The 22,006-nt window shown below is 45.5% G+C and overlaps 1 protein-coding gene and 1 long non-coding RNA gene across 2 annotated transcripts in view; one reads left to right on the forward strand and one right to left on the reverse strand.

The window, feature by feature from the left end:
- The window catches only part of LOC116580723, a 28,055-nt gene extending 6,374 nt beyond the window's left edge, over window positions 1-21,681 (forward strand). Inside the window, exons 7-12 of the mRNA XM_032327365.1 lie at window positions 17,292-17,425; window positions 17,921-18,118; window positions 18,998-19,056; window positions 19,542-19,627; window positions 21,142-21,406; window positions 21,463-21,681. Of these exons, the coding sequence (XP_032183256.1) occupies window positions 17,292-17,425; window positions 17,921-18,118; window positions 18,998-19,056; window positions 19,542-19,627; window positions 21,142-21,406; window positions 21,463-21,549 (829 nt within the window). The 3' untranslated portion in view covers window positions 21,550-21,681. The remainder of the gene's footprint in view (window positions 1-17,291; window positions 17,426-17,920; window positions 18,119-18,997; window positions 19,057-19,541; window positions 19,628-21,141; window positions 21,407-21,462) is intronic.
- Window positions 4,096-17,142, reverse strand: LOC116580585. Its single transcript, XR_004281717.1, has 3 exons — window positions 17,023-17,142; window positions 7,276-7,421; window positions 4,096-4,302 (listed from the first exon to the last, which is right to left on the reverse strand). It is a non-coding gene; the product is annotated as an uncharacterized LOC116580585 (long non-coding RNA).
- Window positions 21,682-22,006: the final 325 nt, after the last annotated feature.

The following is a 22,006-nucleotide window of genomic DNA, read 5'->3' on the forward strand; positions in this document are numbered from 1 at the left end:
AATGAAGGATTAGAGATAAAGTTGGGTTTATGAATTAGTCTAAATTCTGGTTAGAACTGACCAAGATGTCTGGAGCGTTGACTCCTTGCGATCTGACTTCCTCTCTTTCTCTCAATTTCAGATCCCTGAGCCCCGGGGAGACGCAGGTTTACAGCAGGAAATCAATCTAGACACTAACAACAGGCATGAGGAAGGAAGAGAGGAGTCTCTTGTGCAGATAATCTAGAAGAACCCAAGACCTTCTAAAATTAGCTAAAGGGAATTTTCATATTGTACTCCGAGGAGCTGGGAGTACCTATAGGAGTCCAGAGAAGGACAATAAGAAACCAGGCTTTTTTTCAGGATCCACCCTTTCCTGGGGTGGTACCAAATATTTCAGATTTTTTAATTCAAATCTCCCTTGAGGTAGGAGTTGGAGATCCTGTTTTTTATGCATTGGGACACAAACAAGGAGGAGATTACTTCAAAAATATAAAAGGAGAGATGACAGGATTATAATAGCCTAATATTATGCCATGAATTTCATTGGTATATTTTGAAAATGTTGTCCTTAGAACTATTTTATTTATTTTTATATTTTATATTTATGTATTTATTTTTAAATGTTCTGAAATAGTCATAGTTTTCAAAACATGTTCCTACAAAGTTTTGTGATGAGATTACACCTGTAGATAAAATATTGTTGACATATTCGGGATAGGTTTTTGTGCTTTTACTATAGTTATATATCAATTACACTTAAAACTAAAGAGGTGATTCCCTCAAGTTGTTATTACTGTAAATGTTTATTTGACATGTAGTCTTCATTATTAAATTGTGGGAATCAGTTGTAATTCTTTTACTTGCCTGGATGACACGTTTGTAAGTTGTTTTATGTTATTTTAGGTTATTAAAGAGACACTGCAATGTGTCTCTTGAGGAAACATAATAAAGATAAAAGTCTTCATCTTCGTGGTGTTTGTGGTCATCTCAATTGGTCTTACTGTTCACTGTCCAATGATACTCTTTCTTAATGGGGTTGTGATTATTCAGCCACACTTCTTACCTTTGAAAAATAAGTGTAAGTTTTTTTTAATGAGGATGTGGGTGTTTTTTAAAGATTTTATTTATTTATTTGACAGAGAGAGATCACAAGTAGGCAGAGAGGCAGTCAGAAAGAGACAGGGGAAGCAGGCTCCCCTCTGTGCAGAGAACCGGATGCGGATGCGGGCGGTCTCGATCCCAGGACCCTGAGATCATGACCTAAGCCGAAGGCAGACATTTAACCCACTGAGCCACCCAAGCGCCCCAAGTGTAAGTTACTTTTTATGTAGAAAAAAAAAAAGAAGATAAAGTGAACCCTGAGTTTGTGTCTTAAAGCGAGAAAAAAGGCAAAGATATTGAGGCAGGAAAAGGGAAAGAAGGAAGATAGAGCTATGGGGACCTAGATAATCTGAAATTCACAACAAAGGCAACGTGCCTCAGTGAGATTATACATTTTAGGCGATGATCCATGGCAAGCAGACCCACAGGTGCAAGGGAGCACCCTTCTTTGGTAGAAGGAAAATCTACAGTATGGGATGAAATAGAACAACTGGAAAGAAATGAGGGTTTGGGAGAACTTTCTGAGAAACACAGTAAGATAGGAGGAGCTAAAGCTGTCAAATAAGAGAGGCATGGAGAAGAAAGAGTTAATGGCAGGAATCCTGAATATTGGAGGAAACCATCTTGGGAGATGGTAGCACCAGAGAATACTGGGGCTGTCTCAAATACCAAGCTTCAGTGTCCTCGGGAAGCATCCCACGGATGTCTTGGCACATAGATGCATATCACCCGTCATGAAGCTCACCTGAGCTTGGTGACCAGAGTTGTTATTGGGGTTTCATTATGCAAGTGTGATTAACTCCATCATTGGCCATACCTCGAACACAGTCTCCAACTCTCTTCCTTCCCCTAGAGATTGGGCTGATATCAAGTGGTTCAAAGCCCCACCCCTGTTGGAGTTCCTGGTATGGGTGGCCCTATCCTGACTCATCTCATTAGCACAAACTCAAGTTTAGTCCACGGGGCCCAGTGTGAGTAACAAACACTCCTATCACTCAGGATTCCAAAGATGTAGAGGTTCTCTCCCAGGGAGCAGGGAGGGAGAGGTATCTGAAAAATTATTTATACAACACACTGGCTACGGTAGGAGATTGGCAAAACTCAGGTGGTCAGGGAAGGTAACAGTTTGGGGACAGATCTATCACAGGAGATGTTGGAGAAGTTGAACAAATAAGGATTGAAATAATGGGGTCCTCATGGGGATTTGGAATAGCTTGGGAGATGTGAGATATTTAGGAGATGAACACAGCACTCTATAGAGGAACAACAAGCAATGGAGTAAAGAGAAACCAAAGGGAAAATTGTGTGTGTGTGTGTGTGTGTGTGTGTGTGTGTGTGTGTGTGTGTGTTGGGGTTGGGGTGCAGTTCTGATAAATGAGATGAACTCCTAAGCCTGGAGCAATTTCAGAAAGTGAAACCACCAAGGTCAGAAGAGCCACAGGGACATCAGCATCTGATTACAGCAGCTCAAGGAGAGGGATGGCATTCAGAATTGGGACACAGTTGATGGACTGGGAACAGCAGAGGCTAGATTCTGCAGACACGGAAACAAAGAGGAGAAACAGTATGGCAGCTTGGAAACAGATATAACATATGAGACACCTAGGACTTAAAATGTATATTTAAGAAGCTTTGGGTCTCTGCAAGGTGGCAGGTAAAGGCAGATTAGGAAACAACTCAAATGAGGAAAGACCTGAATGAAAAGGCACAAGAAACAGGATGGTGGAAGCACACAATAAAGCAGTAACAAACAGGCAAGAAAGCAAATAGTCCGGTGACTGATGACAGGTGAGAAAGGGAGTGCTTGGGAACACTGGAGCAGAACATGGTGGTTTCAGCCTGGACACCTAGAGAAACTGAGATCAGGACGGATCCAGTTGAAGAGAAGGGGGAGCCGAGGCTGCTGAGAAGGGGGTGAAGCTCAAGAGACTTGGAGGATAGAGAGAGGGACCAGCTGAGAAAGGGGGAGAGGCTAGAGGCCACCGAAGGCTGAGAAGGAATACGGATCCAGGGAGGTGGTTCGGAAGGTGTGAGCTGATGGCAGTAGCACGTGTGGCTCCCAGAGCACAGAAGAGTCAGAGCAGCCAATGCTTCTGGAACCGGAAAGCGTCCAGGGCTATAGGTGGCCGCTGAGTGGAGGTCAGGAGGCAGCAACAGCGAAGATCAGCCACACAGCAGAGGAGCAGCGGGCTTGTCCTGAGAAGCAGGAGTGATGGAAGAACTCCAGTGCCTGGAGATGGAAAAGTAGGAGAGTGGTGGGGATCAGGGGTGTGATGTGGCTCAGTCAGTGAAGCAGCTGCCTCGGCTCAGGTCATGATCTCAGGGTCCTGGGATCGAGCCCCGCATGGGGCTCTCTGCTCAGCAGGGAGCCTGCTTACCCCCCACCCTGCACCTGCCTCTCTGCCTACTTGTGATCTCTCTCTCTCTGTGTCAAATAAATAAGACTGAGTGACAAACAAGGAGGAGCTGCTTTGTGAAGGGGAAACACGGAGAAAACTAGAAAGAAATAGGAGCAGGGACTCAGGAAGAGTCCCGCGGGCAACTCCGGGGCGCCTGTCTCAGTAGCTACTCCCATTCTCTCAGTTCTCCCTCAGCAGGCAGCCACGTACCCTCTACCGCTACTCTCATCCTAGATAAGGCGGGATTGTCTTTTTCTTTTCAGTTTTTCCCTTTATTTCTCCTTTCCTTCCTTTCCCTTTTGCTTCCCTCTCCCTTCCTTTTCCCTTCCCTACCTTTCCCTCCCCTCCCTTGCCTTTTTTCTTTTTAAGTGTGGCTTTTTCGAGACGTCCCCTAACTTGTTGGCTCTTGAACTCACGGTAAACAGAGGTCAGATATTTGTCGGGCTCCCCAGTGGGCTCCAACAGGCCCACCGCCGCTGCCGTCCTGCGCATGTGCAGCTCGGCCTGTGTGCGTGTTCGCGCATGCGTAGTGCCGCCGCGCAGCTCTCGCTTCCTGTCCGAGTTCAGGTCACCGCTCGCCGTGGTTCCCAGGCTTCGGCCTCCGGCGGGCGAGCAAACTACTAACAAGACAGCAAGGAGAAAAATGAACCTCGCCTTTTCAATCAGCTCGGCAGATACAATCCATTACATAGAAGTTCTCCAGCAAAACAATACACCTGTTTCAGGGTCACAGGACTTGCCAGCGGCATTTGCTATAAGTTTTTCATTGTTCATCCTAAATTTACCTTGTCATCTTGGTGCCCATCCGTGCCAGTTGTCTCTGTCCAAAGGAAAAAGAAAACTACTTACCCGTTTCTGACAAACAGGTCGTTAAAGCTCAGAGCTAGGTGTCTAGGGCCCACCCTTAACTCTCCTGGTGACAGAGAGACACTACCTTCCTTGAGGTTTACATTTCAAAGAGATGGCTCCCAGGCCCTTAAGAACAACCATCCCCTGTTACAATGCTAGCAAGAAAATGGTTTAGCTTCTAGGAGATTTAGATACATACAAAATCAACAGAGGAAGTTTTCTCCAGGTAACACTCTTTCCAAAGGTAATAGTACTGATTTATGCTAATGATGGGCACATAAACCATTCCTCATTTCTCTCACTGAGCTGTTGCATCAAACTAATCCTGCACAAAAGGTGCGCTTCTCTGGAAGCTGCTCTGTCCACCATGGCTGTGGCTGTGTAGCCCGGAAGTCCTGCCCAGCTCTTGCTGCTAGTAAGTGTGGTCTGTGCCCGAATTCCCACCAACGGACTTCTCACCATCAGAATGCTGGAATTCATGAGAGGTGACCACACTTCCCCTGGGCCTGAGACTGGAAGACCTCCAGGCACGTTTCTTCTGTGTTCTTTTCCATTTTCAGCAGGTAAAGGAAGGAAGCTATGCTGAGCACCTTGGGGAAGACAGGCAGAGCCCCCCGCCTGCCCGGTCTACTGGGTCCTGGCCTCCAGCGCTTGCCTCCCCCATAGGCCCTGACCTGCTCACCTGAAGACTGGGACACCCTCCTGCCTCTCTGTCCACTCTGGTTCTCTGCCTGTGAACTCTGGCTGTCATGCCCCCCTCCCCCTCACCACCCAACTCTGTCCCTGCAACTCAGAGACATCCTGGGCACCCCCAGGACCCCTGCCACATACCTCAGCCTAGATAACTTTCTGGGCGGTGAACTGGAAGCTCTTGGGGGCTCACTCCTCTCTCCAAATGGCTAAAACCTGTCATTTCATATATTCATATATTTCCCCCTCCTAGAAACTTCTTTAAGCAGGGAAGGCAAATCTGAACCCTGTGATTCTGTCTGGGCCAGAAGTACCAGATCTGCACCAGTATTTTTTTTAAAGATTTTATTTGTTTATTTGACAGACTGAGATCACAAATAGGCAGAGAGGCAGGTGGGGGTGGGAAGCAGGCTCCCTGGTGAGCAGACAACCGGACATGGGGCTCAATCCCAGGACCCTGGGATCATGACCTGAGCCGAAGACAGGGGCTTTAACCCACTGGGCCACCCAGGCGCCCCTGGACCTGTACCTTTTAAAAATATATACATATTATTAATTTATTTGACAGAGAAAGGGCACAAGCAGGGGGAGCAGCAGAGGGAGAGGGAGAAGCAGACTCCCCGCTAAGCAGGGAGCCTAATGCTGGTCTCTATCCTAGAACCCCAGGGTCAAAACCTGAGCCAAAGGCAGACACTTAACCGACTGAGCTACCCAGGTGCCCCAGATCTATACCTTTTAATGTGGCTTCATTAAGATCTCTTCATTTATTAGTATTTAAAATATAAAGCTTTCTCTTTTTGTATTTGTATTAAGTACAAATATTTCCCCCTATTTGTCATTGACCTTTTTAACTTAATGTTTTACTTTTATTTTCTGCCATAGGAAATAATGTTTTTAAAGATTTTTACTTATTTATTCATGAGAGACAGAGAGAGAGAGAGGCAGAGGCAAAAGGAGAAGCAGGCTCCCTGCTAAGCAGGGAGCCCTGATGTGGAACTCGATCCCAGGACTCTGGGGCTATGATCTGAGCCAAAGGCAGACGCTTAACCATCCAAGCCCCCCAGATGACCCTCACTTTCTCTTCCTACTTTTCTTCTGTTTTGACACCATACTTGAAGAAGCCTTTCCAGCCCTTAATTTTCTAAGTAATTGCCTGTGTTGGCTCCTGTTTCTCTTTAACACATCAATTTTATTAAGATAACTGGCAGCCATCCTCAAGATTTGTGAATCATTCTTCTCTTAAAGTCTTTCAACCATTTTTTGCCCCCAAACTAGCACGTTCACGGTGACCAGGAAATGTCAGAGGCTAAGAAAGCTCAAGTTTCTAATCTGTATGAAAGAACTAGTTCTTCTTTGAAGCCTTGGGACCTGGCTTACTTTAATGGAAGGGGCCACAGAAGTGCTAGGAAAGTGACTGAATCTGAATTCCCTCTTATGCAAAATACTGGTTGGATGGGTTTACAGGGAAGCTGCAACAAAATAAGACAACCCAGGGGCCTTAACAACAGAGATGAATTGTCTCCAAGTTCTGGAGGCTGGGAGTGTGAGATCCAGGTGTGGGCAGGCCTGGTTCCTTGGCGGGGTTGGGGGGGTGCGGGGGCTCGGTCTCATCCTCTCTCCTTGGCTTGTAGACGACTGTCCCCTCTCTATGTATCATCACACTCTCTTCTCTCTACCTGGGAGTCTCTGTATCTAAATTTTCCTTTTTCTTTTTTTAAGAGTTATATATTTATTTTAGAGAGTGCATGAGCAAGGGGCGGGCAGAGGGGGAGAAAGAGAGAGAGAGAGAAGCAGACTCCCTGCTGAGTGCCATGCCTAGCTTGGGGCTCATGACCTTGAGATCACAACGTCCACCCTAAAGGCTTCATTTTACTTTGATTTTCCTCTGTACAGACCCACCACCAAAGGAAAAAAAGAAAAGAAAAAGAAGAAGAAAAAAATCACGTTCTGAGGTACCAGGGGTTAGGACTTCAACATATGAAGAGGGGAAAGGGGGGCTTGGACGGGAGCACACAATTTAACCCCTAGCCTTTGCGTCCCTGGTCTGGTCCAGTTTGCTTCCTCACTGCCTTGGTTATGTTAACACGGGCAGAACGCTTACAGGTCATCTTATCTACGTATTTTATTTTATAGGTTGAAGAGATGGGACCCTGAAGGCAGGAGGATTTGCACAAGGGCATGTGCTGCTTTATAACAAAACCATTACTTTCCCATTCTCACCGCCCCATCTTTTAGACAAGCATATTCTAACTACTGGTTTATGTTCTCCAGATTGTCTACCAACAGGAGTCTGAGCAAATGGAGAAGGGACATCGTGAACAGGACAGAGGACTTGAATCAGAGCAGCCGAGGTGAATCCTGGGGTCTTGCTTCAGTCTTTAGCGCATCACATCCCTTGTTCTAAGAATCAATTCCCAGAGGTGCCTAGGTGGCAGTGGGTTAAAGCCTCTGCCTTCAGCTCGGGTCATGGTCTCAGTATCCTGGGATCGAGCCCCACATCGGGCTCTCTGCTCGGTGGGGAGCCTGCCTCCCCACCCCTCTCTCTCTGCCTGCCTCTCTGCCTACTGGTGATGTCTGTCAAATAAAGAAATAAAACCTTTAAAAATAAATAAATAAATCACAAATCCCAGACTTCTGTTTTGTTATGGGAGGGTCAACTCAGGTCTGATGGCTGAAAACATCAGGAATGGAAATCTGAATGCAAATAGGCTTCCTAGAGATTGAACTTCTGCAGCCACGAGTCACGTGTCCTTCATGGGGCAGTGTGGGACCCGCAGGAGGTCCAGGACCCATGGACGCTGTGCGGGAACCCCAAGGCCACCTGCAGGCTCTCTGAGACCTCATCCAAATGTGAAGGTTAACAATTGCAAACAAAGGTAGCAGTCGGTCCCTGCACCTTGGATCAACTACTTTTTTAAAATTTCAGTTTTATTGAGGTGTAACTGACATATAAAACGATACAATTTAAAGTGTACATCGGAGGAGTCAAGATGGCAGAGAAGTAGCAGGCTGAGACTACTTCAGCTAGCCGGAGATCAGCTAGATAGCTTATTTAAAGATTGGAAACACCTGAAAATCCATCGGCAGATCGAAGAGAAGAAGAACAGCAATTCTGGAAACAGAAAAACAGCCACTTTCTGAAAGGTAGGACCGGCGGAGAAGTGAATCCAAAGCGACGGGAAGATAGACCCCGGGGGGGAGGGGCCGGCTCCCGGCAAGCGGCGGAGCAACCGCGCACAAAATCAGGACTTTTAAAAGTCTGTTCCGCTGAGGGACATCGCTCCAGAGGACTACCCGGGGCAAAGCCCACACGGGGTCAGCGTGGCCTCGGGTCCCGCAGGGTCACAGAAGGATCGGGGGTGTCTGAGTGTCGCAGAGCTTGCGGGTATTGGAACGGGAAAGCCGGCTACAGAGACAGAGCCGACAGTAAGCTCGCAGCTCGGGGTGACCTTGAACCGGTCGCAGACTCAGTGAGCTCGGAGTGCGGCCGGAGGTCGGGCAGATGGGAGTAACTGGGCGCTGTTCTCTGAGGGCGCACTGAGGATGGGGGCCCTGGGCTCTCGGCTCCTCCGGGCCGGAGACCAGGAGGCCGCCATTTGTATTCCCATCCTCCGGAACTCTACGGAAAGCGCTCAGGGAACAAAAGCTCCTGAAAGCAAACCTGAGCGGATTACTCACCCTGGCCCCAGGTAAGGGCGGTGTAATTCCGCCTGGGGCAAAGACACTTGAGAATCACTACAACAGGCCCCTCCCCCAGAAGATCAACAAGAAATCCACCCGAGACCAAGTTCACCTACCAAGGAGTGCGGTTTCAATACCAAGGAGAGCAGCAGAATTCCAGAGGAGGAGAAAGCCAAGCGTGGAACTCATGGCTTTTTCCTGTGATATTTTTTAGTCTTGCAGTTAATTTAATTTTTTTCTTTTTCATTTTTTTTTTTTCTCGCCTTCGGGTAAAAAAAATTTTTTTTTAACTGCTACCTTTTTCTTTTTTAACGATTTTTTACTAGTTTATCTAATATATATATTTTTTCTTTTTTACATTTTTCTTAGTTGTTTTCTCTTTTTTAAATTCTTTTCTTTTCTTTCTTTTTCTTTTTTCTATTTTTTTTCTTTCTTTCTTCCTTTTTGAACCTCTTTTTATCCCCTTTCTCCCCCCTCACGATTTTGGATCTCTTCTAATTTGGTTAAAGCATATTTTCCTGGGGTTGTTGCCACCCTTTTAGTATTTTACTTGCCCCTTCATATACTCTTATCTGGACAAAATGACAAGATGGAAAAATTCAACACAAAAAAAAGAACAAGAGGCAGTACCGAAGGCTAGGGACCTAATCAATACAGACATTGGTAATATGTCAGATCTAGAGTTCAGAATGACAATTCTCAAGGTTCTAGCCGGGCTCGAAAAAGGCATGGAAGATATTAGAGAAACCCTCTCGAGAGATATAAAAGCCCTTTCTGGAGAAATAAAAGAACTAAAATCTAACCAAGTTGAAATCAAAAAAGCTATTAATGAGGTGCAATCAAAAATGGAGGCTCTCACTGCTAGGATAAATGAGGCAGAAGAAAGAATTAGTGATATAGAAGACCAAATGACAGAGAATAAAGAAGCTGAGCAAAAGAGGGACAAACAGCTACTGGACCACGAGGGGAGAATTCGAGAGATAAGTGACACTATAAGATGAAACAACATTAGAATAATTGGGATTCCAGAAGAAGAAGAAAGAGAGAGGGGAGCAGAAGGTATACTGGAGAGAATTATTGGGGAGAATTTCCCCAATATGGCAAAGGGAACGAGCATCAAAATTCAGGAGGTTCAGAGAACGCCCCTCAACATCAATAAGAATAGGCCCACACCCCGTCACCTAATAGTAAAATTTACAAGTCTCAGTGACAAAGAGAAAATCCTGAAAGCAGCCAGGGAAAAGAAGTCTGTAACATACAATGGTAAAAATATTAGATTGGCAGCTGACTTATCCACAGAGACGTGGCAGGCCAGAAAGAGCTGGCATGATATTTTCAGGGCACTAAACGAGAAAAACATGCAGCCAAGAATACTATATCCAGCTAGGCTATCATTGAAAATAGAAGGAGAGATTAAAAGCTTCCAGGACAAACAAAAACTGAAAGAATTTGCAAATACCAAACCAGCTGTACAGGAAATATTGAAAGGGGTCCTCTAAGCAAAGAGAGAGCCTACAAGTGGTAGATCAGAAAGGAACAGAGACCATATACAGTAACAGTCACCTTACAGGCAATACAATGGCACTAAATTCATATCTCTCAATAGTTACCCTGAATGTTAATGGGCTAAATGCCCCTGTCAAAAGACACAGGGTATCAGAATGGATAAAAAAACAAAACCCATCTATATGTTGCCTCCAAGAAACTCATTTTAAGCCCGAAGACACCTCCAGATTTAAAGTGAGGGGGTGGAAAAGAATTTACCATGCTAATGGACATCAGAAGAAAGCAGGAGTGGCAATCCTTCTATCAGATCAATTAGATTTTAAGGCAAAGACTATAATAAGAGATGAGGAAGGACACTATATCATACTCAAAGGGTCTGTCCAACAAGAAGATCTAACAATTTTAAACATCTATGCCCCCAACGTGGGAGCAGCCAACTATATAAACCAATTAATAACAAAATCAAAGAAACACATCAACAATAATACAATAATAGTAGGGGACTTTAACACTCCCCTCACTGAAATGGACAGATCATCCAAGCAAAAGATCAGCAAGGAAATAAAGGCCTTAAACGACACACTGGACCAGATGGACATCACAGATATATTCAGAACATTTCATCCCAAAGCAACAGAATATACATTCTTCTCTAGTGCACATGGAACATTCTCCAGAATAGATCACATCCTCGGTCCTAAATCAGGACTCAACCGGTATCAAAAGATTGGGATCATTCCCTGCATATTTTCAGACCACAATGCTCTAAAGCTAGAACTCAACCACATTAGGAAGTTTGGAAAGAACCCAAATACATGGAGACTAAACAGCATCCTTCTAAAGAATGAATGGGTCAACCGGGAAATTAAAGAAGAATTGAAAAAAATCATGGAAACAAATGATAATGAAAATACAACGGCTCAAAATCTGTGGGACACAACAAAGGCAGTCCTGAGAGGAAAATATATAGCGGTTCAAGCCTTTCTCAAGAAACAAGAAAGGTCCCAGGTACACAACCTAACCCTACAGCTAAAGGAGCTGGAGAAAGAACAAGAAAGAAACCCTAAACCCAGCAGGAGAAGAGAAATCATAAAGATCAGAGCAGAAATCAATGAAATAGAAACCAAAAAAACAATAGAACAAATCAACGAAACTAGGAGCTGGTTCTTTGAAAGAATTAATAAAATTGATAAACCCCTGGCCCGACTTATCAAAAAGAAAAGAGAAAGGACCCAAATAAATAAAATCATGAATGAAAGAGGAGAGATCACAACTAACACCAAAGTAATACAAACTATTATAAGAACATACTATGAGCAACTCTACGCCAATAAATTTGACAATCTGGAAGAAATGGATGCATTCCTAGAAACATATAAACTACCACAACTGAACCAGGAAGAAATAGAAAGCCTGAACAGACCCATAACCAGTAAGGAGATTGAAACAGTCATTAAAAATCTCCAAACAAACAAAAGCCCAGGGCCAGACGGCTTCCCGGGGGAATTCTACCAAACATTTAAAGAAGAACTAATTCCTATTCTCCTGAAACTGTTCCAAAAAATAGAAATGGAAGGAAAACTTCCAAACTCATTTTATGAGGCCAGCATCACCTTGATCCCAAAACCAGACAAGGATCCCACCAAAAAAGAGAGCTATAGACCAATATCCTTGATGAACACAGATGCGAAAATACTCAACAAAATACTAGCCAATAGGATTCAACAGTACATTAAAAAGATTATTCACCACGACCAAGTGGGATTTATTCCAGGGCTGCAAGGTTGGTTCAACATCCGCAAATCAGTCAATGTGATACAACACATCAATAAAAGAAAGAACAAGAACCATATGATACTCTCAATAGATGCTGAAAAAGCATTTGACAAAGTACAGCATCCCTTCCTGATCAAAACTCTTCAAAGTGTAGGGATAGAGGGCACATACCTCAATATCATCAAAGCCTTCTATGAAAAACCCACCGCAAATATCATTCTCAATGGAGAAAAACTGAAAGCTTTTCCGCTAAGGTCAGGAACACGGCAGGGATGTCCATTATCACCACTGCTATTCAACATAGTACTAGAGGTCCTAGCCTCAGCAATCAGACAACAAAAGGAAATTAAAGGCATCCAAATCGGCAAAGAAGAAGTCAAATTATCACTCTTCACAGATGATATGATACTATATGTGGAAAACCCAAAAGACTCCACTCCAAAACTGCTAGAACTTATACAGGAATTCAGTAAAGTGTCAGGATATAAAATCAATGCACAGAAATCAGTTGCATTTCTCTACACCAACAGCAAGACAGAAGAAAGAGAAATTAAGGAGTCCATCCCATTTACAATTGCACCCAAAACCATAAGATACCTAGGAATAAACCTAACCAAAGAGACACAGAATCTATACTCAGAAAACTATAAAGTACTCATTAAAGAAATTGAGGAAGACACAGAGAAATGGAAAAATGTTCCATGCTCCTGGATTGGAAGAATAAATATTGTGAAAATGTCTATGCTACCTAAAGCAATCTACACATTTAATGCAATTCCTATCAAAGTACCATCCATCTTTTTCAAAGAAATGGAACAAATAATTCTAAAATTTATATGGAACCAGAAAAGACCTCGAATAGCCAAAGGGATATTGAAAAAGAAAGCCAACGTTGGTGGCATCACAATTCCGGACTTCAAGCTCTATTACAAAGCTGTCATCATCAAGACAGCATGGTACTGGCACAAAAACAGACACATAGATCAATGGAACAGAATAGAGAGCCCAGAAATAGACCCTCAACTCTACAGTCAACTAATCTTCGACAAAGCAGGAAAGAATGTCCAATGGAAAAAAGACAGCCTCTTCAATAAATGGTGCTGGGAAAATTGGACAGCCACATGCAGAAAAATGAAATTGGACCATTTCCTTACACCACACACAAAAATAGACTCAAAATGGATGAAGGACCTCAATGTGCGAAAGGAATCCATCAAAATCCTTGAGGAGAACACAGGCAGCAACCTCTTCGACCTCTGCCGCAGCAACATCTTCCTAGGAACAACGCCAAAGGCAAGGGAAGCAAGGGCAAAAATGAACTATTGGGATTTCATCAAGATCAAAAGCTTTTGCACAGCAAAGGAAACAGTTAACAAAATCAAAAGACAACTGACAGAATGGGAGAAGATATTTGCAAACGACATATCAGATAAAGGACTAGTGTCCAGAATCTATAAAGAACTTAGCAAACTCAACACCCAAAGAACAAATAATCCAATCAAGAAATGGGCAGAGGACATGAACAGACATTTCTGCAAAGAAGACATCCAGATGGCCAACAGACACATGAAAAAGTGCTCCATATCACTCGGCATCAGGGAAATACAAATCAAAACCACAATGAGATATCACCTCACACCAGTCAGAATGGCTAAAATCAACAAGTCAGGAAATGACAGATGCTGGCGAGGATGCGGAGAAAGGGGAACCCTCCTACACTGTTGGTGGGAATGCAAGCTGGTGCAGCCACTCTGGAAAACAGCATGGAGGCTCCTCAAAGTGTTGAAAATAGAACTGCCCTATGACCCAGCAATTGCACTATTGGGTATTTACCCTAAAGATACAAACGTAGTGATCCAAAGGGGCACGTGCACCCGAATGTTTATAGCAGCAATGTCCACAATAGCCAAACTATGGAAAGAACCTAGATGTCCATCAACAGATGAATGGATCAAGAAGATGTGGTATATATACACAATGGAATACTATGCAGCCATCAAAAGAAATGAAATCTTGCCATTTGCGACAACATGGATGGAACTAGAGCGTATCATGCTTAGCGAAATAAGTCAAGCAGAGAAAGACAACTATCATATGATCTCCCTGATATGAGGAAGTGGTGATGCAACATGGGGGCTTAAGTGGGTAGGAGAAGAATAAATGAAACAAGATGGGATTGGGAGGGAGACAAACCATAAGTGACTCTTAATCTCACAAGGCAAACTGAGGGTTGCTGGGGGGAGGGGGTTTGGGAGAAGGGGGTGGGATTGTGGACATTGGGGAGGGTATGTGCTTTGGTGAGTGCTGTGAAGTGTGTAAACCTGGTGATTCACAGACCTGTACCCCTGGGGATAAAAATATATGTTTATAAAAAATAAAAAATTAAAAAAAAAAGGGAGTTGGGGGAAATTGGAAGGGGAGGTGAACCATGAGAGACTATGGACTCTGAAAAACAATCTGAGGGGTTTGAAGTGGCGGAGGGGCGGTGGAGGTTGGGGGAACCAGGTGGTGGGTATTAGAGAGGGCACAGATTGCATGGAGCACTGGGTGTGGTGCAAAAACAATGAATACTGTTATGCTGAAAATAAATAAAAAATAAATTAAAAAAAAATAAAGTGTACATCATTGCGAGTGATGTACACAGTGAAGGGATTCTAACAACCTAGTTAATTAACACATCCATGACCTCACCTACTGATCTTTTTGGGGGGTGAGAACATGTCAGTTCTACTCCCCTGGCTAATTTCATTTATGTGCTGTGTTGTGTGCGGTTACTGTGTCTGATAGGAGATCTGTAGACTTCATCTTCTCACTGAAAAGTTTTCTCCTTTTTACCAGCCTCTCCCTAGTTTCTCCACCTTCCCCACCCCTGGCAACCTCCTTTTTTTTTTTTTTAACCTTCTGTTTCTCTGAGTTTGACTTTTTGTTGTTTTTTAAGATTTCCCATATAAATGTTACCACGCAGTATTTGTCTTTCTCTGTCAGTCTTATTTCATTCCACATAATGCCCTCAAGGTCCATCCATGTTGTCACGAATGGCAGGATTTCCTACTTTCTCACCTCTATACAAATACCAATCTACAGCTCCCTGTGTATGTACCTCACATCCTCTTTATGCACGCCTCCGTTGACGGACACCAGGGTAGTTTTCCTATCTTGGCTATTGTGAGTAATGCTGCAATGAACACAGGAGGGCAGATATTTCTTTACTATCCTATTTTCATTTCCTTTGGTTGTATACCCGGCAATAAGAGTGCCAGATTATATAGTACTTCTGTTTTTTTGGGTTTGTTTGTTTGGTTTTTTAAAATCTTTGGAGAAACCTCCATATTGTTTTCTGGGTGAACTGGTTTGACTTTATTTATGCTTGGACTGGGCTCCTTAGCTATCCGTAAGTTTGATCGAAATGCAAAATAAAACTTGAGGCACATCTCGAATTAAAGATGTGTTTCTAATCCAAGTGCAAACAATGGATCGAAAGCAAGGCTTAGCCAAAATGTGGACCCAATACTGGCGTCCATCAACAGATAGATGGATAAACTAAAAATGGTATGTATGTATTACTGTTATTATATGATTGTGAAAGGAACATGTAAAAATGCAAACATACACACACAGAATGGATATTATTCATCTTTAAAAAAGAAGGAATTCTGTCACACACTATAACACAAATGAGCTTGGAAGACATTTTGTTCAATGAAATAAATCAGAAACATACGCATAAAATACTGCATGATTCTACTGATAGGAGCTATGTGAAATAGCCAAATCTCTAGAGACAGAAAGTGGAATGGTGCTTGCCAGGGACTGGGAAAGGGGAGAACGGGATTTATCCTTCAGTGGGTGCAGAGTTTCAGTTTCAGGGAAGACGAAAAAGTTCTGGAGAAGGATGGTGCTGATGGTAGCACAGAGACCCGAAGGTGCATACTGCTACCAAATCATACCCTCAAAAATGGTTAAAATGGTAAATTTTCAGTCCTGTTATTTTAACACAGAAGGAGAGAGTGAGCAAGATTCAGATGCACAGGTGAGAAGCAGAGGTAGGAGGTAGGAGGTTGGGAAGAAGCTTCCTCTGATGTTAATGGACAGCCGGCCAATACCTCCGTGACGGCTTCTGTGCTACCACATGCTTCCCACCTTCTTGGTTAAACAGATTCTGCCTTAAACGGGAGATTTTTCCATCTAGGCTTTTTGTGCATGTGGCATTTTGTTCATAAGATACACAGGTGGTCATGAAGTTTCTGGGTCGAGAGTGATACACGGGCTTTCAAATTTCAGATGCAGACTAGAGCTGATTAATTGCGATCAAGGGGCAGGTTTTGGGTGGTCTAGGGACTTCTTAAGTTGTAGACATCGTCTGAAGTGTGTGAGAACACAGGTACAGTTATCTACCGGTTCAGGTTCCCAAAATGTCTCTTGGGCTCAGAGATGCCTCAGAGGAGAGCGTGAGTGCTCCCCCACCACTGAACCCCCACCCCCAACACTATGTCAGTAAAACACGGAGCGGAAGAAGTCTACCAAACAAGAGATTTAAACTTTTTTAAAAAAAATTTATTTATATATTGTCAGACAGAGAGAGAGGGAGAGGGAGCGAGTGAGCACAGGCAGAGGCAGGCAGAGGCAGAGGGAGAAGCAGGCTCCCCGCGGAGCCAGGAGCCTGATGTGGGACTCAATTCCAGGATGCTGGATCGTGACCTGAGCCGAAGGCAGCCGCTTAACCAACTGAGCCACCCAGGCGTCCCTTAAACTAACTTTTAATTCCAACAAGTCCATGTACCTGGAACCTTCTTGACATACTTATGTCTGTCTTGTAAGTTCTTACGTTTCGGCCCATCCCAAATTCCCTTGTCACTTTCCTCCTTCTCCCACCAGATGTGCCCTGACTTAGGAATAGGAAGGATGGAGAGAGCCCAACATGTGCCAAGAGGGGAGAGAGCCGGGCACCTGCTGGAGAGGAGTAGAGCGATCCAGACCCCTCGAGGACAGTTTTGGAGGATGGTCCAAGGCTGGGTCGGTGGCTGGAAACAGCCCTTACCTCGAGATCCAAAACTGGACACCAGTGTGGCAGTTACGTGTTTCCCTTCAAACTGGTTGCCAGGCTGGAATGACCTGTGACATCAGAGGCTTCCGACCTTCCTGATTGGAAGGACCAGATTCCGTGATGCTTGGCAGCAGAGGTGGACAACTGTATCTTCACAGACCTTTTCGCCACTCCTGGTTTTGCCCCAGCTTGGAGAAGGGATCACGGGCTTGTGTTCGGTCGGAATTTGCCCAGAACAGGGTCTAAGGTTTCTGGGAGGACAGAAAGAGCTTGGGAAAAATCATGGCCGATGATCAACCTAATCAACTGCGTTCCCAGTCTGAGGACCAGAGTCCCCAGCCTAGCTGCTCAGGGTACCCCTTCAATGTGGTGGATGATGAAATCCCAGGACCATCAGGTGAGAAAGGAGGAAGAGGAAGGGACTTGAGAGGCTTGGCTAGTAAAGAGGAATGGGTACAAAAGTCAGGAAGGAGTGTCTGAGTAGGGTGTGTGTGACAGGAGAGATCCAGAAAGCCGGGGATTGGAGAAGGAAAGTACAGGAGTTGGGGACAAAACTATAACCATGGAAAGAAAGCCCAGGAAGCAGGGAAAGAGGGTTAGGAGATGAGGTCCAAAGAGGAGGTAAAGGAAGAGAGGAAATTATGCCATTATTCCCAGGGGAGAAGTTATCTACAATGAAATTTTGAGGATGGGGGTGGTGAAACAGTGCCAAAGATGAATGGGCACAGATGTGTATCAACAAAGGAGAAAGATGGAAACATGGTTGGGGAGATGTCAATTGTCAGTAAGGCTGGAGAGAATGAAGGGGAAGTTGGGGTTTTTGGAGGGGGAGAAGGGGTGGCTGAATTCCAAAGACAAAAGCCTTATACTGTAGCCTGGTTTCTTCACTCAGCCCCCTGGGTAGACCCCCGCCCCATGCCTGAGTCCCCCACAAGGAAGAGAGGAAGGGATGAGTCAGATGAGGAGACAGGCTCTGGCGCTGAGGACATCTGGGTCGTGGAGTCACTGTGTGGCCTCAAGATGAAGTTGAAGAGACAACGGGTGTCTTCAGTGCTCCCTGAACACCACGAGGTCTTCAAAAAGTTGCTTGGTAAGAAGATCTCCTCCAACCCTCTTCCATTTTCTCTTTAAATTCAAGAAGCTTCCAATGGAAAAGAATTTTCCAGTGGAAAGGAATTCTCTGAAGGTTGGTAAGCTCTCCATCCTTGGAGGACTCCATAATGATCCCTCACTGGGGACACATAAAAATGACAGAGGATTAGGTGAGACTTGGAGAAAGGTCTGTACTTGGGATGAGAAAGCTTGGTTTCAGTTACACTCCGTGGATGTCTTAGTTCTTATTGGTCTTTTGCTTTTTGGTGTTTTTTTTTTTTTGGATAATTTATTTATTTATTTGAAAGAGAGAGAGAGAGAGAGATCACAAGCAGGCAGAGGCAGACAGAAAAAGAGGGGGAAAGCAGGCTCCCCGTTGAGGAGAGAGCCTGATGTGGGGCTCGATCCCAGAACCCTGGGATCATGACCTGAGCCGAAGGCAGAGGTTTTAACCCATCGAGCCACCCAGGTGCCCCTTATTGGCCTTTTGACTCTAAATGTCTTTGGCTGTGTGTGTGGAGTTGGGCAGGGGGTGTGGAAATGACATGCCATCTTTATACCCTTATGTCACTGTGGGATGAGAAAATGACAGGGAATGACTGTGGTCTGCGCAGTGGCATGTCCATGCATGATGAGACAGCATCCCTGTTGACTTCCCATCCAATCTTACAGGTGTGCTCCCTCAGCCTCCCCACGCCGGAAGCCACCAACTTTCCCTGGGCGGTGACTGGTCTTTTCTCCCTTTTGTCCATCAGCCTCACCGCTGGCCACATCCTGGAACTTCCCCAGGAGAGGCATCATTCTCCTCTTTGCCCTGGAATGCTCCCACAGTAACCCCATTCTGCTTGTCAACCTGACCTATGCCCTCTTTTCACAGACGATCCTGTCATTCAAAAATTCCTGGCCTGGGACAAAAATCTGAGCGTATCGGACAAGGTATCAGTTGTTCTCCACTCAGATGTGTTCTTGCTCCAACATCTGTCCTGGGGCAGGGCGATGCCTCCAAAACCCTGTCTCCAACCTCATCCTGCCAACACTTCCCGTTGGGGACCTCGTGGTTTCCTGCAGGTCCTCTGGGACCTGAGTCCCAGGCGTGCCCCTCTGGCTGTTGCCACCTTAAGTCCCTTCTCTCTCAGCTCTTGGGTGGGGCTCCCCTTGGCTCCAGCTTCTCAGAGACCCTCCAGAGGCCGGCTGTCCTGAAGACAAGCCCTCAGACCAGCACAGCTTGCTATCCTGGGAGCACCATCAACTCTTCCCTTGACTTCTTTGGTTTGCAACCAACCATTTGACACCAAATAAGCAAATTCACCCAGTCTGTCAAAGCGGGAGCACCTGCTCCAGCCTCCTGTCCCCATCCCCCACTGGTTTTCCTCGCCCAGGATGTGACCTCTCTCTGACACTGTGTCTCCTCTTGCCGCCAGTATCTCCTGTCTATGGTCATAGCTTACTTCAGCCGTGCTGGCCTCTTCTCCTGGCAGTACCAGCGAATCCATTTCTTCATAGCCCTGTGAGTATTTTTGTCTCATCCCTCAGTAGAATTCGCTACCTGGGTGGATGGAGGGGGAAAGTGGGACCCTCACCTTTCATCTACTTTTTTTTTTAAACCATTTGTAACTGTTTATTAAACTACTTTTTAAAAAAAACTGTTGACCCCGTGTATAAAAACGATAGGATTATAGTATAGTGTTTTTTTAGACTGTTCCTTGTAAACACAAACAACCCTGACGTCAGCCAGGAGAAGCAAACAGAAGACCCTTCTAAGAGGACAGAAGGAAGGAACGGACACGGCCCTGCCCTGAGCAAACAGACTAGCGAAGCAGCCGGTCCTGATCCTCCGTCTGTCCCCTTCCCACGGCGATACCAAGCGTAATGGTTTTCCTCCTAAGCATTCCCAGCACAAATGCCTCGATTCACGCCCCCAAGACATAGCACAGATCTGTTGTGAATGCTTCCGCGGGTGTGTCTTACAAGACCGTCCCCAAGCCTGTGGGTGCTATGTGCAGGAAGTCCTTCAAAGCTCTGGTCTCCTCCTCCACTCTCCAGGGCCAGTGGTGTTCTGGGTCAAGGCCAGGCTTCCGAGCTTGGATCCAACCCTTTCGTCTTCGTCCGACTTGCTCATCCCCTTGGTGTTTCAACCTTCTAAGGACACTTCCCTCTGTTCCTATATTGCGTTTTCTGTCTAGGTAATTTTGCACCTATACCTGAGGAAAACGACTTGTCCTCAAGGTCAACTTCAACTCCCAAATCTTCAGATGCTCCCCCCTTCCCCGCCCCGCCAACCTCCCTGACTTCTACACCACAGCAGCACTTCTGTTAAAATCCGAGTGTCATGGATATTCTGGACTATGGTTATTGCCTATCCACTCACCGCCCCACCCCTTTGTCCCCTTCCCCAATCCCATTAGACTTGATGCCTGCAGGACTTGTCAAGATATTACCACACTCTCAAAGACACTGCACAATTCCTTCTGTTTTGCATAGGTTTAAGTTATGTTGGGACTAGGAGGTGATCAGTATTGCACTTGAACATGAGAAAAAGCATCATTTATTCATTCACCAAATACATATAGAGTACACCTTATGGACCAAGGACATGAGGCAATGGGAAGAGAGGTTCAAGAAGTGCGTGTTGAATTAATGCACCCAATGAACCCAGTCCTGTATTAGTCATTTGGTAGGAAAGTCATGGTTACAGAATAGAACAGGGTCAGCTCCTGCCCATGGGAGATGTATATGGCCTTGCTGTATGGGAAGACAGGTTTGTGCACAAACTAGCTAAAGGGAAGGGGTGGGTGTGGGTGTCCCCCCACAGGACATGCCCTCAGGCTTCCCATTGAGTTCCCTCTCCATCGTCAAGCTGGGAGAAGTCTGTGCCCAGCCATGCCTTCTCGATGACTGAGTGGCACTCTGTGACACTGGGTAATAAGCAACCTGTGTCCTTGCTGGGAAGCTGAGCTCAGATGGGGGAGGGGCATCCTTCCCAGTCCTGCTCCTGACCAGCCACCTGATGTCTCTCTCCAGCTACCTGGCCAATGATATGGAAGAGGATAACCAGGCCCCCAAACAGGCCATCTTTTCATTCCTCTATGGGAAGAACCGGTCCGAGCGACCCTTGTTCCACAAACTGAGATTCCAATTTATACGATCCATGAACTGGAGGACCAGGGTGTCCCGAGAAGAGTGTGAAGAGGTAGGTTGGCTGGAGGGATTTGGGGTGTGGGGCCCAATGGGAGAGAGAGGAGGTGCAGCGAGGGACATGGGGATTTGGGACCAGAAAGAATTAAGGGTCTGGACGACAGGAGGGAGCAGGCTGGGGGTCGCGGGGGCAGAGCCCATCTGGAAGTTGTGTTCTCATGGGGCCGCTTGTCTTCTAGATCCAGGCTTTTGATCCAGACCTGTGGGTGTGGGGGCGAGACCGCCTCACTCTGATGCCCTAGGTCTCCTAGGGCCATGGAGGCCTGAGGTCATCGGCCTAAGGGAAGGTAGGTCTCTGTCCTCATGGGTCCAGGCACAATGATTTCTTGTGTAATGAGGAGATCTGAGGAATCCAGGAGCTGAGCCCACGCTCATCTCACTAGCCCCACACGTCAGCCTTCCATGCGCTATGAGGTGGAAGCCGTACACGCACTCAGGTCCCAGCCACGAGCTGACAACCCCACAGAGCCATGACTCAGGGAGACGTGTGGAAAACCTTAAGGACCTCAGGAAAACCAGTTTGTCACAGAGGCATGGACTTGGCTGAAATAATTGCATTGAAACCAACTGGACCCACATGATAGCTCTGAGGAAATGTTGACTTTCTGTGAAAAGGGAGCAAGTTTCCAATTTTTTCCCCTACATTGTGTTTTTACTTTCTCTTTCCTGCCTCAGAGATATGAATTCTGGG

The sequence above is a fragment of the Mustela erminea genome, chromosome 20, assembly GCF_009829155.1.
Source record: "Mustela erminea isolate mMusErm1 chromosome 20, mMusErm1.Pri, whole genome shotgun sequence".
Taxonomy (NCBI): domain Eukaryota; kingdom Metazoa; phylum Chordata; class Mammalia; order Carnivora; family Mustelidae; genus Mustela; species Mustela erminea.